This window comes from Aquarana catesbeiana, linkage group LG12, assembly GCF_042186555.1.
Source record: "Aquarana catesbeiana isolate 2022-GZ linkage group LG12, ASM4218655v1, whole genome shotgun sequence".
Lineage (NCBI taxonomy): Eukaryota > Metazoa > Chordata > Amphibia > Anura > Ranidae > Aquarana > Aquarana catesbeiana.
Window position 1 is genome coordinate 5,589,241 of NC_133335.1, and position 19,921 is coordinate 5,609,161.

Below are 19,921 nucleotides of genomic sequence, written 5' to 3' on the forward strand. Positions count from 1 at the left end.
CATGCAGTTCGTTGGCAAGCGTACCTAAAAGACCCACACCAAAGAACAAAGCAGACCTCTCCTTGCTCCTCATCAGCTGGGATCTCCAACCCCACTATACCTTCAGTCCTCTCTGAAACCTGCACTGAGAGGAATGAAGGTGTAGAATTAGGTGTGTCACAGCCAAGTACTTGTGGGCAATCTGCTATCGGTACACCGACGTCAGATTGTACCAGGCAAATTTCCCTGCCCCAGCTGCTGCACCGCTGAAAGAAGTTTGCTCCCAGCCATCCACATGCCCAGCGGTTGAATGCTAGCTTGGCTAAACTACTAGCACTTCAGCTGCTGCCTTTTCAGTTGGTAGACTCTGCCCCCTTCCGTGAGTTTGTGGAATGTGGCAGGTTCCCAAACGCCACTTTTTCTCACAGAAGGCGATTCTGACTCTCTACCGGCATGTGGAAGGCAATGTCTTGGGCTCGCTGGACAGGGCGGTCAGCGGTAAGGTGCATATTACCGCTGACTCATGATCCAGCAGGCATGGACAGGGATGTTACCTATCTCTCACCGCGCACTGGGTGACTCTTCTGGCAGCTGGGAAGGATTCAGGACAGGGTGCAGTAGTGTTGGAGGTTGTTCCGCCACCACACTTCCAAAATTCTACTAGTGGTGATTCTGCCACATCTCTCTCCTCCACCCCCTACTTTTCTTCTTCCTCCATGGCCTCTTCCTGTGCTGATTTGTCCTCGGAACCAGCGGTGCTCCATAGGCATTCAAGGGGCTGCGCAAGCACGCAGGCAAAAAGATGCCATGCGGTGCTTGAGCTGGTGTGCTTGGGGTATAGGAGCCACACTGGGGCAGAGGTTCTGTCAGCTCTGCAGGGGCAGGTTCAGAGGTGGTTGACGTCACGCCAGCTTAAGCCAGGAATGGTGGTTTGCAACAATGGCACCAACCTCCTCTCCGCCCTTCGACAGGGACAACTGACCCATGTGCCCTGTTTGGCTCACGTCCTTAACTTGGTGGTGCAGCGGTTCTTGGGCAGGTACCCTGGCTTACAGGATGTCCTGAGGCAGGCCAGGAAAGTCTGTATGCATTTCCGCAGGTCATATGCTGCCAGTGCTCGGCTGGCTGGCCTCCAAAAGGAATTTAACCTGCCCAAGAACCGCCTAATCTGTGACATGCCCACCAGGTGGAACTCAACGTTAGCCATGCTGCAGCAGCTGCACACGCAGCAGAGGGCCATCAATGAGTACCTATGCGACTATGGCACCAAGACAGGGTCAGGGGAGCTTGTTTTTTTTTTTTTCCCCACGCCAGTGGGCTATGATCAGGGATGCATGTACTTTCCTGTCACCATTTGAGGAGGCCACGAGGATGGTGAGCAGTGACAGTGCATGCATCAGTGACACTGTCCCTCTTGTCTACTTGTTGTAGCACACGCTGCCTGGAATAATGGACAGGGCACTTGAGGCAGAACAGAGGGAGGAAGAGGAGGACTTCCTTACCTCTCAAGGCCCCCTTTATCCAGACAGTGTTCCTGCGTGCCCGCCGATCACTGAGGAAGAGGACGAGGAGGATTGTGTCAGCATGGAGGTGGAGTCTGGCACTCAGCATCAGCAGCAGTCTTCAAGGGATCATTTACAGTCCGAAGAAACCCATGGACTTGTACGTGGCTGGGAGGAGATGGCTGCGTACATGTCGTCCTTAGTGACCCAGAGGACTCTGGACCGAATGCCTCAGCAAACCTACGCTGCATGGCCTCCCTGATCCTGCAAAGCCTGCGGAAGAATCCTCGTATTCGTGGTATCAAGGGGAGGGATCATTACTAGCTGGCAACCCTCCTTGATCCACGTAACAAGAGTAAGGTTGCGAACCTTATCTCGCCGTCGCAGAGGGAGCAAAGGATGACACATCTTCGGGAGGCCTTGCAGAAAGGTTTGTGCAACGCGTTTCCAGAGCCTGGGAGGTTACAATTTCCTGGTCCTCCTGGACAACGTGTTGCTGAGGCTTTGGTCAGTCACAGAAGGAGCGGTGGAGAAGGTGGCCATCTGACCGATGTGTTCAGACAATTTTTTAGTCCATAGCCCCAAGGTCTGATCGGTTCCAGCGTCTGATTCACACGGTGCAGGATTACCTAGGGGCAAGATCAGAATTGGACACCTTTCCCACCGAAAATCCTCTGGGTTACTGGGTCTTGAGGATGGATCACTGGCCAGAGCTTGCACAGTATGCAATTGAGCTACTGGCCTGTCCCGCATCCAGCGTTCTTTCAGAAGGCACATTCAGTGCTGCTGGAGGCTTTGTAACCGATCACAGGGTGCACCTGTCCACCGAATCAGTTGATCGGCTGACCTTCATAAAAATGAATCAGTCTTGTATCACCAGCTACCAAGCGCCTGATGCTGATGTAACTGAATAATTTTTTTTTTAATGTGAGATCCCTTCAAGACTGCCTATGCTGATGCTGAGTGACTATCCTGTTATGCTGAGTGACAATCCTCTTCCTCCTCAATTTTCATGCTGATAGCTTGTAAGAACATTTTTGGTTCTGGGCACCGCCACCAGTGCCCAAGGCCCAATTTTTCAGCCCCTGTATAATTAAAATTTTTGATGCAATACTTTGCAGCAGGGCTCATTCCTGCGCTCCAACTATAGTATCTGTGAGGGTTTGCAGTGTTGTGGCAGCAGTGGCTAAGGCCCAATTTTTCTGCCCCTGTTTAACAGGGGCGTGTAATTACAATTTTTGATCTAATATTTCACAGCAGGGCCCGTTCCAGCGCCCACCAAGAGTAACTGTGAGGACTTACAGTGTTGTGGCACCAGCACCACCACCACCAAAGGCCCAATTTTCCTACCACTGTTCAACAATGGCATGTAATTACAATTCTTGATCTAATATTTCACAGCCGGGCCCATTCCTGCGCCCACCAAGAGTAACTGTGAGGGCTTACAGTGTTCTGGCAACACCAACACCTAAGGCCCCAATTTCTGCAGAGTATATAGGGCAGGCCCCTACTTTCAAACATCCAACTTACAAATGACTCCTACTTGCAAACGGAAGGAGACAACAGGAAGTGAGATGAAATCTACCCCTAGGAAGGGAAATTCTCTCCTGTAAGAGTTAATCTGGGAAAAACGTGTCTCCTCTCCACTGATGCTTTATCACCAATCCTTGTTTCACTAAAAACCCCAAATTGTCAAATATTTGTCATTGGGACAGAAAGTGAGGTGAAATCTTCTGACGAGGTGCACAGACAGCAAAACAAATGTCACAGGGGTGATAACCCTTCCCTATGTTTTCCAAAAAGCTTAAAAATAGATTTTTTGGCTGGAGCTACACTTTAAAAATGTACCAGTTCAAAATTACAAACAGATTCTACTTAACAACAAACCTACAATCACTATCTTGTTTGCACCGCCTGTATACTGCTGTTCAGAGTATATAGAGGGCCTGGGGGCCCCACGCCTTTCCTTTTTTTAATTTGGGTGCGGAGTTCCCTTTAGTATCCATACAAGACCCAAAGGGCCTGGTAATGGATTGGGGGGGGTACCCATGCCGTTTGTCTCACTGATTTTGATCCATGTTTCCGGGACTCGACATTACATTAAAGCCGCAAGCAGTTTTAAATGACTTTTATTCCTTTACAAATGTCATTCTGTGCAGGGACTGTTCTAAGCACAGGAAACACGCGCCACTTTACAGGCATACTATAAACACCCACCAGGTACGATATTTAAAGGAATATTTCACTTTTTTTTTCACTTTAAGCATCATTAAAATTACTGCTCCCGAAAAAACATCAGTTTTTAAAACTTTTTTTTTGCATTGATACATGTCCCCTGGAGCAGGTCCCCAAACCCTTTTTAGGACAATAACTTGCATATTAGCCTTTAAAATTAGCACTTTTTATTTCGAACGCTCGAGTCCCATAGACTTTATTAGGGTTCAAAAGTTTGCGCGAACCTTCGGTCTTACTTCAGAGCATGGACCTGTGGGTACACTTTGCCTCATGTGTTTGTCCTAATGATTTGGGGGAATAGAAGGGATAAAGATGTCACAAGTAAAGGGCAGGCAGAGAAGAGAGTGGGATGGTGTGAGGTTGGGTGGCACCAATGTTTGTGATAAAAAATACAAGACAACCAGCAGGGAGGAAAGGTAGAAAATGTTCCGTGTTTAAGAATAAACTCAAAGAAAAATCGTATATGGAGCCCAATGACTCAAGTTGACCTGCATGGATGGAGATATTCATTGATTGCTCAGAAAAGACAGCTCTGTTCTCCACCATAAAAATGTAAATCTAGGCAAAAAATATAATAATAATATAAAAGGAGATGTGCGACTGAAGCCCCCATACATTGTCTAGTGTGTCTTTCAGTTTTTTTATCTCAGTGTCTGATGATAGACATACTGCTCTGCACATGATGCCACTGAGGTCCACCACAACGAACTGGTGAAGTGGATGCTGTCAGTAAGAAGCTACTGGTGTGAAATAGAGTGGTCAGGAGAAGTTTTGAAGCTGAAGAAACAAATACCAAATAGATTGTTGGCATATAATGTATCTGGCACTTCTTTTGTTAACATATACTGTACATTATGGCTGGGTCATTTTGGCACACTTACGTTTGCACTTTTAGACCTTCTCTGTTCTTCTTTAGGTGTGTTTCGCCCTCAGCATGTTGGGTAATCCCACCATTGTTCTCCTGGACGAACCTTCAACAGGCCTGGATCCAAAAGGACAACAAAGGCTTTGGTGAGTCTGGTCTCAGGCTGATGGAAGGAGGAGTCAATACCTTGATAAGGTAAAATTTAGTCCCCAGATTCCGGCACCCTTCGCACCACACGGGGATGCCAGACCTTATCCATGTAGATGAATTTAAATGGCAATGCTGTTTGTGAAGTAAACCAGCAGGGAGTGGGTCATCCTCCAGCTTTGCTTCGGTTATGTTAGAATTAGGTTCCCAGTGGCAGACGAAGCCAAAGTCTATTACCATACAGACGTCTACTTTGTGGTCACAGGGGAACTCTGAATTTGTAGACCAGTTCACCCTTTGACATCGTATTTCTTGTCCACTGAAGGAGAGCCATCCGAGCGGCCTTTAAGAACAAGGAGAGAGGCGCCATCCTGACCACACACTATATGGAGGAGGCGGAGGCTGTGTGTGACCGCGTGGCAATCATGGTGTCTGGGAACCTTAGGTGAGAGAACAAACATCAGGATCGAGTCAGGTGATATACCAGTATTGCACAGAGATCTGAAACATTATATGTACCCCTGGTGCAGCCATTCCTAACCAGGGTTCCTACAGAGAATGCCAGGCATTCCTTGAGCTGATTGACCTCCCATTTGATGGTGCCTACATATTTCTGCTAAAAAATGCCACTTATCTTTCCACTGTCTGTAAGGGCGTGCTGAAGACCGCGCTCAGTCACTGGTCATGGGTGGGTGATTGTGTGGGTGAGTAGGGAGATATTCCTCCAGTAGGTTGTGCCCAATAATGGATACTGGCGGTGAGCCCTCTTTGGGCTTGGGCTGTTGCCTTTTTGGTACAGTCTTAAGGTCATTTCCACATATAAATTTGGAATAATAAGAAAGAAGGAGCCCTCGGTGTCCAAAAGAATACAAGCTTTATGGTAGATAAGGAGGCGTTTATTGAGAGTAGCGGCGAGTACATCAAGCCAACGTGTTTCCTCTGCAACTTCAGCTGACACTTTGTCAGTCTTTTGTCTGAAATCTCCCAAATATATAAGCGGCGTGGGAATCATTCCCATTTAATAGCATGCAGCAACAGCCCTGAAAAAGTGAGAGCCTTCTCTCCCAAAACACGTTGGCTTGATATACTTGTTGCTACTCTCTCTTATTCCGCTGTCTGTAAGGGGGGCATTCTTTCCACCGATCCAAGATTATTTCATTTTAGAAGGGGTTCCCCGAGATCTGAAAATTAATTTGAGGGTTCCTCTTCAGTAAAAATGTTGAGAAAGGCTGCCCCAGCATAAGGTTACAGTGGCACAAGATAACACTTCACAGCATTCCTCCTCCAGGTGTATCGGATCCATCCAGCATCTAAAGAGCAAATTTGGTAAAGGTTACCTCCTGGAGATCAAACTAAAGGACACCCAGCAGGTCGATGTGATCCACCAGGAGGTCCTCCGCCTCTTCCCGCAAGCCACCAAAAAAGATGTGACCAGGTAATGTGGCTATTCTGGGCTAATTATTAATAACACCTTACCTTCAACTTCACAATCTTACTCTGAAAAAAAAAATGTACGTAGATCCTTCTAAATTTACAAAATAATACTAAAGGTAAATCAAAACATAAGCAGATCTCCAGTATTAACACCAAGAACTATACACCCCTGGAGCCAAGTTACTGGGTTTCTTTCCATCCTCACTAAGAACAGATCTTGGCATCCCCAGGTCATTGGAACCAAAGCAATAGCAGACCCCAAGCCTTAAGCTGACCATACCTTATACAACCTGATTGTACAACCTCTTTTAGATTCATCAAAACTGTGTAATAAGAAGAAAACCTAACATTCAATTCCTAAATCCTCTATTGGGATTTTATGGGCAACCAATAAACTCCATAAACTCTTTGATAATAATACTAATAATAAACTTCTTGCTAAGATATCCCTGATAAATACTAACAATATGTTATTAATACTGAGGATCTATAAATAAAAGATATCTTAAAAATAATGATTGCTCCATCCCCATCAATGAAATTTCCCATTTCCATTTGCTATTTGCCCAGTGTGTGTACATTCATTATTTGTCGAATTGGGGGGAAAAAAATGAATGTAAATAGGCTATACAGTATCCTGTGCTCATCAAATATAAATCATTGATTTCAAATGGAGAATACAGCATTTGACCACTGGATGGAGCTAAGTAATATAGAAAATTCCTATGATACTTGGCCCCATCTAGTGGCTTAATGTGGTATTTTCTGATTCAAATCAACCCTTAAAACTCAGCTTTATTCTGTCTGCTTAGTAATCTGATCAATGTGTAGGTGACAGGTTCCCTTTAACGTTCTTAGACTCGTAGAATTGTTTGATGGGTCGTGAACTTATGTCAGTCTTTACTCGGCAGTTTCTCCTCGCTGGTGGTGTATAACATCCCCATGGATAATGTCCAGTCCCTGTCCCAGGCCTTCCTGCAGCTGGAGAAGGGTAAGGTGGTAGACTCTGTGATGAGGATGACCATGACTGTAAAGGAATCCTCAGGATGTTACACTGACCCTCCTTCATGTATCTTCCTCTCTACAGCTAAGAAGACGTATAACATCGAGGAGTACAGCTTCTCCCAGGCCACCCTCCAGCAGGTGACACCACAGATTTGGAGAGAACATCCTCGCTTTTTCATTGCTATTGAGACCTTAACAATGACATTTCCTTCAATGTGGTATTTTATAAAAATGCATTTTATTAGACCATTCCAGAGATGGATTGGATGTAGTGTGGTAATACCTATGCAGGCTATAGGAGGATGAGGACATCTTCAGATGACATTGTACAGGCCCCTGGAGATCTGACCTGGTAGATGATTGAGGGATCTCACACAACTCCCGGGGGACAGCAGGAGGAAAAAGCTTATTTGCTGACTTGCCTGGCTGTATTATGGGATGGAAGCCTGGAAGGTGTGTAAAAAGGCTTTTTCATCTTTAAATGTTGTTTTCTTCCCAGGTTTTTCTTGAGTTGGCCAAGGAGCAGGAGAAAGAAGACTTCCACCTGGAATCATCCTTCAGTTGGAAGCAACTCAGCAGTGAGGACATTTAAAGCTGAGCTACGGACAAATCGCTAAATACTATAAATGGAAAAGAAAACATCAAAGTGCAGCGCTTCCACACATCCCAAACATCCAATCATCAAATGTCATACTTGGGGAAACCATCCCTTGAAGTTCTCCAGAGTCTGTGACCTTGAGTTTCAGAGTAATAAGAGTTCAACTCATTATATCACACCCTCGTCTCCATGTATATTATATATGAGTGCTCAGCCACGGTAAAAAATTGGCGATTTATTAATAAATAAATAAAAAGTAAATCACATATGTTGGGATAATCTGTTCCCTTTCCCAGTCATGATCATTCTCAGTTCACGGTCCCTAGCTCACAGAAAACCATCCTCCCTCCCTCCGTGTCCTGCGTTGGCATATCTGGATCAGGTATCAACTATTGAATGACAGCCCACCAATGTCACCGCTATGTGGCCAATGAGAGATGAACGTCTGCCGATCTGTACTGCCTGTGTCTTGGCCCGCTCCTCTACCATGTGTCTCCCATGTAGCCAGAAGCAGTGTTCCCGATCTCCACCAAACCAGTGTAAGCCAGGAAGAGTATTTCTGATCATTAGCCACATCAGTCCCAGTGTCACCAGACCAGTGTGAACCAGCAACGATGTTTATGACCACCACCACACCAGTCCAGTTTAACCGCTTGCCGACCAGCGCACGACGATATACGTCGGCACACTGGCACGGCCGCTCAAATGGGCGTACAGGTACGTCCCCTTTAAGAAGAGGCATTGTGGGCACGCGCATGCCCGCCCCATGCTCCGTGACCGTGCCCGGGGGCCCGATGTCCACTGGTGTCCCACAATCGTGTCACGGAGCGGCAGAACGGGGAAGATGCCTATGTAAACAAGGCATTTCCCCATTCTGCCTAGTGACAAGACAGAGATCTACTCAGGGCCGTCTTTAATATTGATTGGACCCTGGGAAAAACTTTTCTTGGGGCCTCCCTCATGCAGTTTTGCTCTCCACCTGCTCTGAGACATACAATGAATAGCAGCTAGACTCAAAATCAGTTTACTGAATCAGATCAGGCAGCTACTGCGATTGGTTGCCAGAGGTTACAGTGTATCATTACCGCTCACTGACTGGTTGCTAGAGGTTACAGCACACATTACGGCTCACTGATTAGTTGCTAGAGGTTACAGCACATGATTTCTACTTGTTGATTGGTTGCTAGAGATTACTGTGGATATGACCTCAGGGGGGCATGATATACATATCAATGCCGCTGGCCGCCGCTATTTCCATATGAATGCCGGTAATTTACATGTAAACACAGGGTTTGCAGGTGAGTCATCTGTACACAACAAAAGGGCAGAGCTGGGCAACATTAGTAGCAGCACTTCACACTGAGATATTGGGAGACAGCACGGGACTAAAACCTCAAGGGACGAGGGAATTTAAACCAGGATAGTTGGCAAGTATTGGGCAGCTGCTTTGGGCCCCACAACAACGACAGGGCCCAGGGCAGCTACCCCTTTTGCCCTGCCTTAAAAACGGCCCTGGATCTACTGCTCCCTGTCATCAGGAGCAGTGATCACTGTCATGTCCTAGGTAGCTCAACCCCCCCCCACAGTTAGAATCACTCCCCAGGACACACTTAACCCCTTGATCGCCCCCTAGTGTTTAACCCCCTTCCCTGCTAGTGTCATTTACATAGTAATCAGTGTATTTTTATAGCACTGATCGCTGTATAAATGACAATGGTCCCAAAATAGTGTCAAAAGTGTCCAATGTGTCCGCCATAATGTCGCAGTCATGATAAAAAAAAACGCAAATCGTCGCCATTACTAATAAAAAAAAATTAATAATAAAAATGCCATAAATCTATCCCCTATTTTGTAGATGCTATAACTTTTGAGCAAATCAATCAATATATGCTTATTGCGATTTTTTTACCAAAAAAGTGTAGAAGAATACATATCGACCTAAACTGAGAAAAAAATTAGTTTTTTTATATATAGTTTTTGGGGATATTTATTATAGCAAAAAGTAAAAAAATATTTATTTTTTTCCAAAATCGTCGCTCTTTTTTTGTTTATAGCGCAAAAAATAAAAACCGCAGAGGTGGTCAAATACCACCAAAAGAAAGCTCTATTTGTGGGGAAAAAAAGACGTCAATTTTGTTTGGGTGCAGCGTCGCACGACCATGCAATTGTCAGTTAAAGCTACGCAGTGCCGTATCGCAAAAAGTGCTCTGGTCAGGAAGGGGGTAAATTCTTCCGGGGCTGAAGTGGTTAAACTAGCAACAATGTTCACGATTACCAGTCCCAGTGTCACCAGACCAGTGTGAACCAGCAACAATGTTCTTAATCACCACCACACCAGTCCCATTGCCACCAGACCAGTTTAATCCAGCAACAATGTTCCTGATCGCTTGTCACACCAGTCCAAGTATCACCAGACCAGTGTCAGCCAACCACAGTGTTCCAGTGATCACCACCACACCAGTCCCAGTGTCACCAGGCCAGTTTAAACCAGCAACAGTGTTTCTGATTGCCACCACACCAGTCCAAGTATCACCAGACCATTTTCAGCCAGCAACAGTGTTCTTGAATGCTGCCACACCAGTGACAATGTCACAAGACCAGTATACACCATCAACAGTGTTCTGCTATCCACCCCAGTGCCAGTGTCAGCAGAACCAGTGCAGCCATCAACAGTGTCCCCGATCATTACCACATCAGTACAGTGACATCAGAGACCGTTGAAGTGTTGCTTTGGCCTGCCACCTGTACTGACCCTGGCCTGTTTATTGACCATGCTTCTGCCAGCTTCTTCCTTAGCCTGTTTGCTAACCCCGTCTCCACCTGCTGCCTGAACTGACCCATCTGCATATTCCATGGACTGCAGCCTTGTGAGACACCAGTCCCAACCATCCTCTGTGGACAATTGCACTGATGGAACCACAGGAACTCTTTTTATCTTCCTTTTTTCAGCCTCCTTTAACTTCCTGGCCAGTGAACACGGCATTCCTGGAGGCTGCCACATACCAGTAGGCTAGGCTTGTTTGGCTTATAGCAGGGGTCTCCAAACTTTCTAAACAAAGGGCCGGTTTATTGTCCTCTAAACTTTAGGAGGGCTGAACTGTGGCCAGCGGGAGTGTAAAATTTTCCTGGCTTCAATGGGAGTAAACATCACCACATTTGGTGCTAGGTGGAAGAATAGTGCCCTATTGTTGGTGTCAATGGGAGAAATGGTGCCCCATCATTGATGTCAGTTGGCAGAATAGTGTCTCCTATCAGTGGCAGAATAGTGCCCCAAGGGCTGGATAAAGGCAAGTAAAGAGCCACATCCAGCCCCTGGGTTTCAGTTTGGAGACCACTGGCTTATAGGAACGGGGACTGCTATAGCTGATGCAACACTACACAACTCTTATAGAGGTGAGCGGCATTGGAGGGCTACAAACAAAGCCTGGGGAATGCCCAGGAAAAAATTCCAAGCCTACTTACCAACCAGCTCACAGACAACCAAATTAACCTGTCTAACAGTATGCATTAAAAACAGGGGTTCAGTCCGCACGCATTTGCAAACGCATGTGTAAGCCACAGAGCCTCGTCACGGCACCCTGATATCTGTGGTCCTAACACTAAATTATGAGTGTCCCCACAGTGGAGGCACATGCATTCTGATGGATAAATGAGAGCAGGTGGACCGAAGGGCAGCCCATCCCTTCTTAAAGGTACAGGAGCACACCAGACACCCAGCAAATAGCACAATGGCTGCAAAGGTGCTGGTATGTTGTTGGACCAATACACACACCAAGGTGGTCTCAAAAAACTTGCCTCCGCCCTCATTTATAGCTGGCTGTCGCAGTAAGCGGCATTGGAGGGCTACAAACAGATACAAACAAAGCCTGGGGAATGCCCAGGAAAAAATTCCAAGCCTACTTACCAACCAGCTCGCAGACAACCAAATTAACCTGTCTAACAGTATGCATTAAAAACAGGGGTTTAGTCCACAAACACTACGGACTACTAGACTAACTAAAAAAAGTGTTTCCAAATCATAATCCAGACGAGTCTGGAATGCCCCATAAACCCACTCTGCATAACTCATATGGGTGAGGAAGACTATACTCAGAGCCCTCCCCACCCTCTTGTACACCTCTATATTAAAAGGGCACTGAAGTAGAAATTGGTCCATGGACTCCACCACTCCACCACACTCCACTCTCGGGCAGCCCCGATCACTCATGTAAAGAAACTTCAAGTTGCCCTTCACATATAGTTTTCCATGAAAGGCGAGCCAAGCCTGATCCCTAAACTTCATTGGGATTCTCTCCAAATTAATCATTCGCAAACCCACCCCCAAAACCAGGCTTGGGCAATCCCTCAAGGCCTGTGGCTGGCAAAAAGCAGATCTCATGAGCCGCTTCTCAAGAAGTTTCCTTGGAAGAGATCTGACTTCTGCTGTTACTTGCCACTGCCAAAGCATTTTCAAACACCGGGCATCATAAGCCAGGAGCTTATCATGCTTAACCCTCAGGCTTTTCACTGACCCACCATTTTCCCAGTCTCGCAGAAAGGGCCTAAACCAGGACTGGAAAATACAAACCCACCCAGGCGGTCTATCTGCCAACATGTTACCAAGATTGTACTTCACCAACATCAGAGAGAAAAAGACTACAGGGTTGACCATCCCTAGACCACCCTCCCGCCTAGGAAGGTAAGTCACATTCCTTTTGACGAGGTTTATTTTGTTCCCTCATAACAGCTGGAAGAAACAACTATAGACCCTGGTATAGAGAGAAACTGGCAAAACGCAAACAAAACTTACATACAGAAAAATCGGAATCGGGTAAGTCTTGATCAGATCAACCTTTTCCCTCAAGGAAAGCTGCCAACCTTTCCAGCTTGCCACCTTGACATCAGAATTCTCCAGCCTGTTCACCCAATTTGCATGACCATAGTCACCTGGGCCAAATTCAATGCCTAGAACTCCAATTTTTTGTTGGGGCTCCGGGAAGTCATCCAGGAGAACAAAGCTCTCACCTTCGCCCATCCAGAAAGCTTCACACTTGTCCTGGTAGACCTTTGAACCTGATGCCTCCCTATACTGCCTTATCACTGAGACCACCTCCTGCAGCTCCCCATTTCCAGACACAAAAACAGAAACATCATCAGCATAGGCCACAATCCTCAAAGGAGTCTCACCAGTGATACCCAAATGTACCCCACACAATGGTTCACACTCTAGCCTTCTAATGAAGGGGTCGATTGCAAACACATATAGCAGAGGACTCAATGGACACCCCTGACGCACACCCGAGCTGACCACAGAGGGCTGCCCGACCCAACCATTAACCAGAGGAAAGCTTTCAGCCCTTTTGTACAAAATCTTGAGCTAATCAATCAAACCCCCCTCCAGGCCATATTTGCCAAGAAGGAGCCATAAGTACTCATGATTAACCTGATCAAAGGCCTTAGCCTGATCCAATGTCAGCAAAAATTTACCCCAACCAGCAGCCCTACAAAGCTCCAAGGCCTCCCGGACAGCTAACACTGCTGAGAAAGATTGCCTCATTGAAGGAGAGAGAGAACCCTCATACAAACAGCCATTAAAAAACTTCCGCAAGGTAGGGAGCCAGGATCATCCTAAAACATTTATAAAATTTGGCTGTCAAACCATCTGGCCCTGGCGTTTTCTCTGTGGCTAGTTTATCAATAGCTTGGATTACCTCATCTGCTGTGATTTCATCCGTCAAATTCATCAAAGGAACATTACTCTCCAGACCTGGTGTAGTCCAAAAAACCCAACATCCTTGTCTGATCAAGGTTCTTTCCTCCAAAGATATCGGCATAGTATGACCTGACAACCTCCAGGATCCCTGACCTAGACTTCGTCAGAGAGCCCGTACTGTCCTTCAGGCCATTGACAGTCTTAACTACTACGCTCTGTTTACAGTTCTGGTAAGGGTCAGGCGAATGGTATTTCCCATAATCCCTCTCCTGAACCAAAGAGGCGTGCTGGTCATATTGATGTCTCCTAAGGAGGAGCTTCACCTCAGAGATTGCCCCAGAATCTCCTCCATTTGAAACAAGGTGGTCAAGTTTCCTCCGCAAACGCTGGTAGGTGATATACTTATCTTGCTCCCAACATTCTGACTTATGCCCCGTACACACGATCGGACTTTCCGCCAACAAAACTGTGGATTTTTGTTTGAAGGTTGTTGGCTCAAACTTGTTTTGCATACACACGGTCACACAAATGTTGGCCAAAAATTACGAACGTGGGAACGCGGTGATGTACAAGGCGTACAACGAGCCGAGAAAAAGGAAGTTCTTTAGCCAGTGCGGCTCCTTCTGCTTGATTCCAAGCATGCGTTAACTTTTGTGCGATGGACTTGTGTGCACACGATCGGAATTACCGACAACAAAGTTTTGTTGGCGGAAAATTTGAGAACCTGCTAGCAAACATTTGTTGGCGGAAAGTCCAACAGCAAATGTTCCATGGAGCATACACACGGTCGGACTTTCCGACAACAAGCTCACATCCAACATTTCCCGTCGGAAAGTCTGATTGTGTGTACGCAGCATTACTGTTGCAAAACTCTAGGATAGTTACCTGTGCTTGAAAAAAATCCTCAAAGGATGGTCTTACTCTCTCGTCTTCCAGGAGGGCCGAATTTAATCTCCAGATACCCCTCCCCCTAGGTGGCATGTCTGAGGCATTCAGAGTCACAGATAGAATACAGTGATCGGAAAACTCCGCTGCCCGACACACAGGTGCCGAAAAAGCAGAGTCTCCCTTTAAAAAAACCTATCTATCCTACTCTGACTACTACCTCACTGAAAAGTGAACCCCGTGCTGTCTGGGCAGCTCTTAATGTGCACATCTACCAGACCTGCTTCCCTAACTATCGCATTGAGAAAAAGGCTGTCATAGCCCAGCTTATCTCTGAAACCTCTCCTGTCTTTAGACCTAGTAATGGTGTTGAAATCACCTCCAAAGATAACCTGCTGGGCCGTAAAAAGAAAAGGCTTAATCTTTGTAAAGAGGCATTTCCTATCTCACTTCGTCTGGGGACCATAGATGTTAATCAGGCGCAGGTCCTGCCCCCTCATAGAGACGTCCAAGACCATGCATCTCCCAATCTCTACCTCAATTAACTGCCGGCAAGTTACCATACCAGAAAAATGGACTGAAACCCCGCTGTAAGGCTCAGCCGCAAGAGACCCAAAGGAGGGACCACATCTCCACTCCTACTTTGCCAGATGTATATCGGCCAGACTACTCAGATGGGTCTCTTTCAAAAACAAAATGTTAGCATCAAACTCGCTGAGCAAAAAAAAGGCCATATGACGAGATCTTACTGATCTTAAGCTGGCAACATTAATGGTTGCCAATTTTAAGGAACTGGGGGAACTGCCATTAGGGTAGTTGAGGCAGCCATTTCTTAGCATGACTACTCCCTCTCCTTGGTGAACCAGAGCACTTCATTGCACCCTGGCACTCATCATCCATGGAGGATACAGTACTCGAGTCCCATTCATCGTCATCATCTGACAGGACCTCAAACTTATTCGCCAAAGGCAAAACCTTAGGATTTAACCAAACCCCTTTTTTTCTTCTTTCTTTTGCCCCTCCTCCTTTTATCCTCCAAACACTCCATATCATCCTTGGACAAACTGGAATCAACAGCTTCCCCACTCCTACCCTCCACTTCACCCCCTTCCCCCCCACTCTCCCTTCCTTTACCTACCACTAGGCTAGCCTCTTCACCATCCTCCCCACTCCTCTGCACCCCATGATCCTTAACAGAAACCCTGCAGCATCGAGGGAGGGGGAATGGCACCTCACTTGATGCACCTGCCTCAGCATCTCTTGCTGCCTCTGCAATTTTGGAAGACATAGACACAGAAGGATTGGACACATTCTTGGTAACTGATACCTTACCTACAGACTGGGAAGGCACGGGCACACTAGGCAAATGCACAGACTTGTGCACCACAGACTAGAAAGACACGGGCACACTAGACAAACGCCCATACTGGGGCACCACAAACTGGGAAGAAACAGACATATTGGGTATTGGCACTGTTATACCTGAAGGGTTCCATATGTACTGTCACTTTAAGGCTGGCTCCACCCAGGAGTGATGACAAGGGTCAAGGGGTATAGTAGCCCCTCCTCGAGGGTTCGTCCAGCCCTGGACTTGACCCACGGTTCCTTGGTTTCGCCTAAACTTGGACTTTGCAGGCCCCATCAGAGGACACACTTTCTTGATCATTCCTTTTACTCAGGTCATTCCTGTTACTCAGCCAATGACTAAGGCAACGGTTTCCATACTATTACATCTCACTGCTACGTTTGGATACCCCAGAGAAATAGTCATGGACAACAGTGCACAATTCACCAGTCAGGAGTTTCAGCGTTTCCTGACTGCCCACAGCATCAAGCACAAGTTGACCGCACCTTTCCACCGGGCTACAACTGGTCAAGCAGAACGGTTTGTGCAGACTTTCAAACGCTATTTCAAAGCTACAGTGGCTGCAAATAAACAACAGTCCCTGTCACCCCAGCAGCTGGACTCCTTCCTTTCTGCTTACAGAAACACACCACATGCAACCACTGGGAAAACTCCAGCGGAACTCCTTCTGGGTAGTCAGCCATGGACTGTTTTGGACATGCTCCGCCCTCAAACAGTCCAGGAACATGTACTGCAGTCCCAAGACAAGATGGTCAGACACGATGAGCTCCTCCTATTCACAGCCCAACAAAAAGGTATGGGCCCAATCTTATGGGGCTTCCAATACTCGTTGGCTTCCTACTGTCATTGCAGAGACTTTGGGACTCAAGATGTATAGGGTCTGCCTGGAAGATGGTTCCATTTGCAGACGGGATGCGGACCAACTGCATCCTCGTTCTCAACTGCCCGAATCCCTGGTGCTGGCTGAACCACCAGTGTCACAAGGATCTGCTCCCAGCGGATCAGGATGCACCGGGACTGATGATTGGGGGGACTCTGAACCTCCAACAGAGCCCTCCAGCCCTGGTCCGGAGGTCTGTTCACCCTCTGAGCTAGTGGATCCCTTCTTAGCCCAGTCAGTGCCCATTCTGGCCAGCCCTGTTTCCTCCGGTCCTGAGTCGCTGGGTGCTCGCCCTCAACGACACTGTCGCCCTCCTGACCGGTTACGAGACTTTCGACGGGGACACTGAAAGTGATCCAATGCCATTTTATCCCTGCAGCTGTCCCTGGAAGCTTGGTCTCACATCTGGATGCGGGAGAAGTCCTGTGAATCTCCTGTGTTTGGAGGACTGTTATTGGACAGTTATTAGTTAATGTTTTGTGCCTGTTCTCGTTTTGTTGTGTTTTTTAGGGATGGATGGAAGGTGTTATACCTGAAGGGTTCCACATATACTGTCACTTTAAGGCTGGCTCCACCCAGGAGTGATGACAAGGGTCAAGGAGCATAGTAGCCATCTTAGAGCACATGTAAGGAAGCATAATAAGATATACCTGTCCTGAGATGCATGTTGGAGTGTACAGTAAGTACTGAAATAAACATCAGTCGTTCCAGATCTGTCTTGTGTCTCTCACAACTTATAGAATATAACAGGCACAGACTGGGGCACCACAGACTGGGAAGACACAGACATATTGGGTATTGGTACAGACTCAGAGGGAATTGCAGGCACCTCAGCTGCTGAGCTCTGAGCATCCTCCATGTCCAGGTGGAAGAACTCTCTCATGAGCTCAGGATTGTTGGGCATTGCCTCAGGACACTGACTGTAAGGATGTCCCACTGCATTGCACAGGTTGCACCTTATAATGTTACAATCCTTTGCCAAATGTCCTATACCCTGACACAGAGAGCACTTTATCACCAGACAGGAGGATGCAAGATGCCCTTTATCACCACACTTGTTGCATAGCTTTGGCTGGCCCAGGTAGAAGATGGTCAGCCTGTCCGTCCCCAGGAAAGCGGAGGATGGCAGATGCTGGACAACATTGTCAATGATTTTTAACTTAAACTGCACAGACCACCCCGTCCATATTCCCCGATCATCCAAAATCTTCTTTAGGGGCTCAGGATGTCTCCATACCTCCTCAACCATACAGATAAATCTCCTTGTGTTATGGACTCATTGCGGACAAGAATTGTCACCATTTTAATGAGTGGCTGGCGTGATATGAGCTTTGGGATGAGCCCTCTCCAGCCCAGCGGGCCCCTACACACATGCTCATATTTCTCCCAAAATATGTCCAAAGACTCCAGACAGATAAAGGACAAATCGTACTCTTAGGAACCGGCTGGACTAATCAGGGCAAAGATATCTGAGGGCCTAAACCCCATCTGCAGAATCCTATCTACCACTACCCTCCTATGCGGAGGAAGACCACCCCCTCCCAACAGAGCTGAACAACATTTCTCCTTTTAAACATTGAGGAAGATAAAAAATTTCCATGCTCCTTCCCTGCTTGCTCCCTCCTCCCAAATGCCATAGCAGCAACACCAGCATAGGTTTTCCCCACAGACGCACCAATTGCAGTCTTGTCCTTAGACACAATCAAACCAGCTGACAGGGAGTTTGATTCAGCTGGGATAGCAGTCATTGAATCAACAGAGTCAGAACCCACCCTCTCCCTCTGCTCTGAACACTCAGCTTCTTTCCTGGGTTAAAGCACAGTCTTGGCTACTGCAGACTCCAGGATAGTTGTAGCACTACTGCACCCAGCATCTTCTCCACTATTCTCAGAAACAGCCGCTGTGTCTGGTCCAGGCAAGGTCACTGAATTGTCCATGTCCTCTCTGCACTCTTCCCCCAAAAGCTGACAGTTACTCTCACCAGTTTCATTTACATCTGAGGTTTTGTTTTCAGCAGATAAACCAGACTGTACATTGTCTATGGGTCTGGGCTGACTGCCTGTAGCACTAAACCCCTCAGCAAGCCCATTATCATTAGAGTTCACATCACCATCCTGCACACACACACACTGTACCTGCTTGCTGTGTTGTTACCTATGTCATGGCTGACGGTGGGATCAGACTTCCCCCCAGTTGTTGCAGACTTCATGGTGGATCTTACTCTCTCCACAGGTCTCTCTTTCACAGGGCAAGGAACGGTGTCCATCTCCTCATCATCATCCAGGGAAGCCGCAACCAAAGGGGATTCCAGCTCAGTGATGAACCCCAGCATGCTGGTACCTCCCTCAACCTCCTGCTCAGATGTTCCATATTGCTGCTGCAAAGGGAGGGGGACAGAGGCCTCCGCCATTGAGGGCTCAGCTGATGCCTAAGGTGTTGAACAGCTGGGCTCATCCTCCGGGCCCACTTTCTCACTCTCTACTGACTCTGTCGGTACCTGCATCTCCTCACTGATTTTGTCACTTTCCTTGCAGGAAGCGGCTCCTCTCCTCATTCGGCTGAACCGTTCCTCATTTCTATATTTTTCTTTAAATATTCCGCTATTGTCCTTCATAAGAGCTCACCAGTTCTTTCTGCTTCCTCACAGCTTGCTCCAAGTCCTTCAACTCAGGCCTCAGAGCCGGTCTCTTCTTACTGTATACTTTGGCACAAATCTGTTTTTTTCTTCCTAAATTCTGCCATCAAAACTAACAATTTCTCCTCTTCTTTCTCAATCCGTTTTAGCTTACCGACAATCCTCTGTCTAAAGGCAGACAGGGACTCATCTCTCCTTGTGCCAGGCCCAGTATCTTCCACAGGCTTGTTCAGGGGGCCCCCACCTAGGTCCTCCAAAGGATTCAGCATCCCAACTGAAGCAACTTTAGCCCCTGGTCTCTGGAAGCACAGGAGCCAAGGAACCAGCAACCTCACACCTCACTGTCAAGGAGCAGAATGGCAGTTTCCCACCATCCCTGTGCTGAGTTCCCGGGTCTGTACACCTGCTGTGCCCATTATAAGGGGTTCCCACCATCCCTGTGCTGAGTTCCCGGGTCTATACACCTGCTGTGCCCATTATAAGGGGTTCCCACCATCCCTGTGCTGAGTTCCCGGGTCTGTACACCTGCTGTGCTCATTATGAGGGGTTCCCACCATCCCTGTGCTGAGTTCCCGGGTCTGTACACCCGCTGTGCTTATTATGAGGTGTTCCCACCATCCCTGTACTGAGTTCCCGGGTCTGTACTGTTGTGAATTCATGAAGAAATATATTTTATATTTACTGGCAGAAACATGAGA

The 19,921-nt window shown here is 47.2% G+C and overlaps 1 protein-coding gene across 1 annotated transcript in view; it reads left to right on the forward strand.

Moving 5' to 3' along the window:
• The window catches only part of LOC141113847 (ATP-binding cassette sub-family A member 10-like), a 95,638-nt gene extending 87,623 nt beyond the window's left edge, over window positions 1–8,015 (forward strand). Inside the window, exons 35-40 of the mRNA XM_073607167.1 lie at window positions 4,633–4,727; window positions 5,054–5,173; window positions 6,017–6,163; window positions 7,074–7,153; window positions 7,250–7,305; window positions 7,667–8,015. Of these exons, the coding sequence (XP_073463268.1) occupies window positions 4,633–4,727; window positions 5,054–5,173; window positions 6,017–6,163; window positions 7,074–7,153; window positions 7,250–7,305; window positions 7,667–7,759 (591 nt within the window). The 3' untranslated portion in view covers window positions 7,760–8,015. The remainder of the gene's footprint in view (window positions 1–4,632; window positions 4,728–5,053; window positions 5,174–6,016; window positions 6,164–7,073; window positions 7,154–7,249; window positions 7,306–7,666) is intronic.
• Window positions 8,016–19,921: the final 11,906 nt, after the last annotated feature.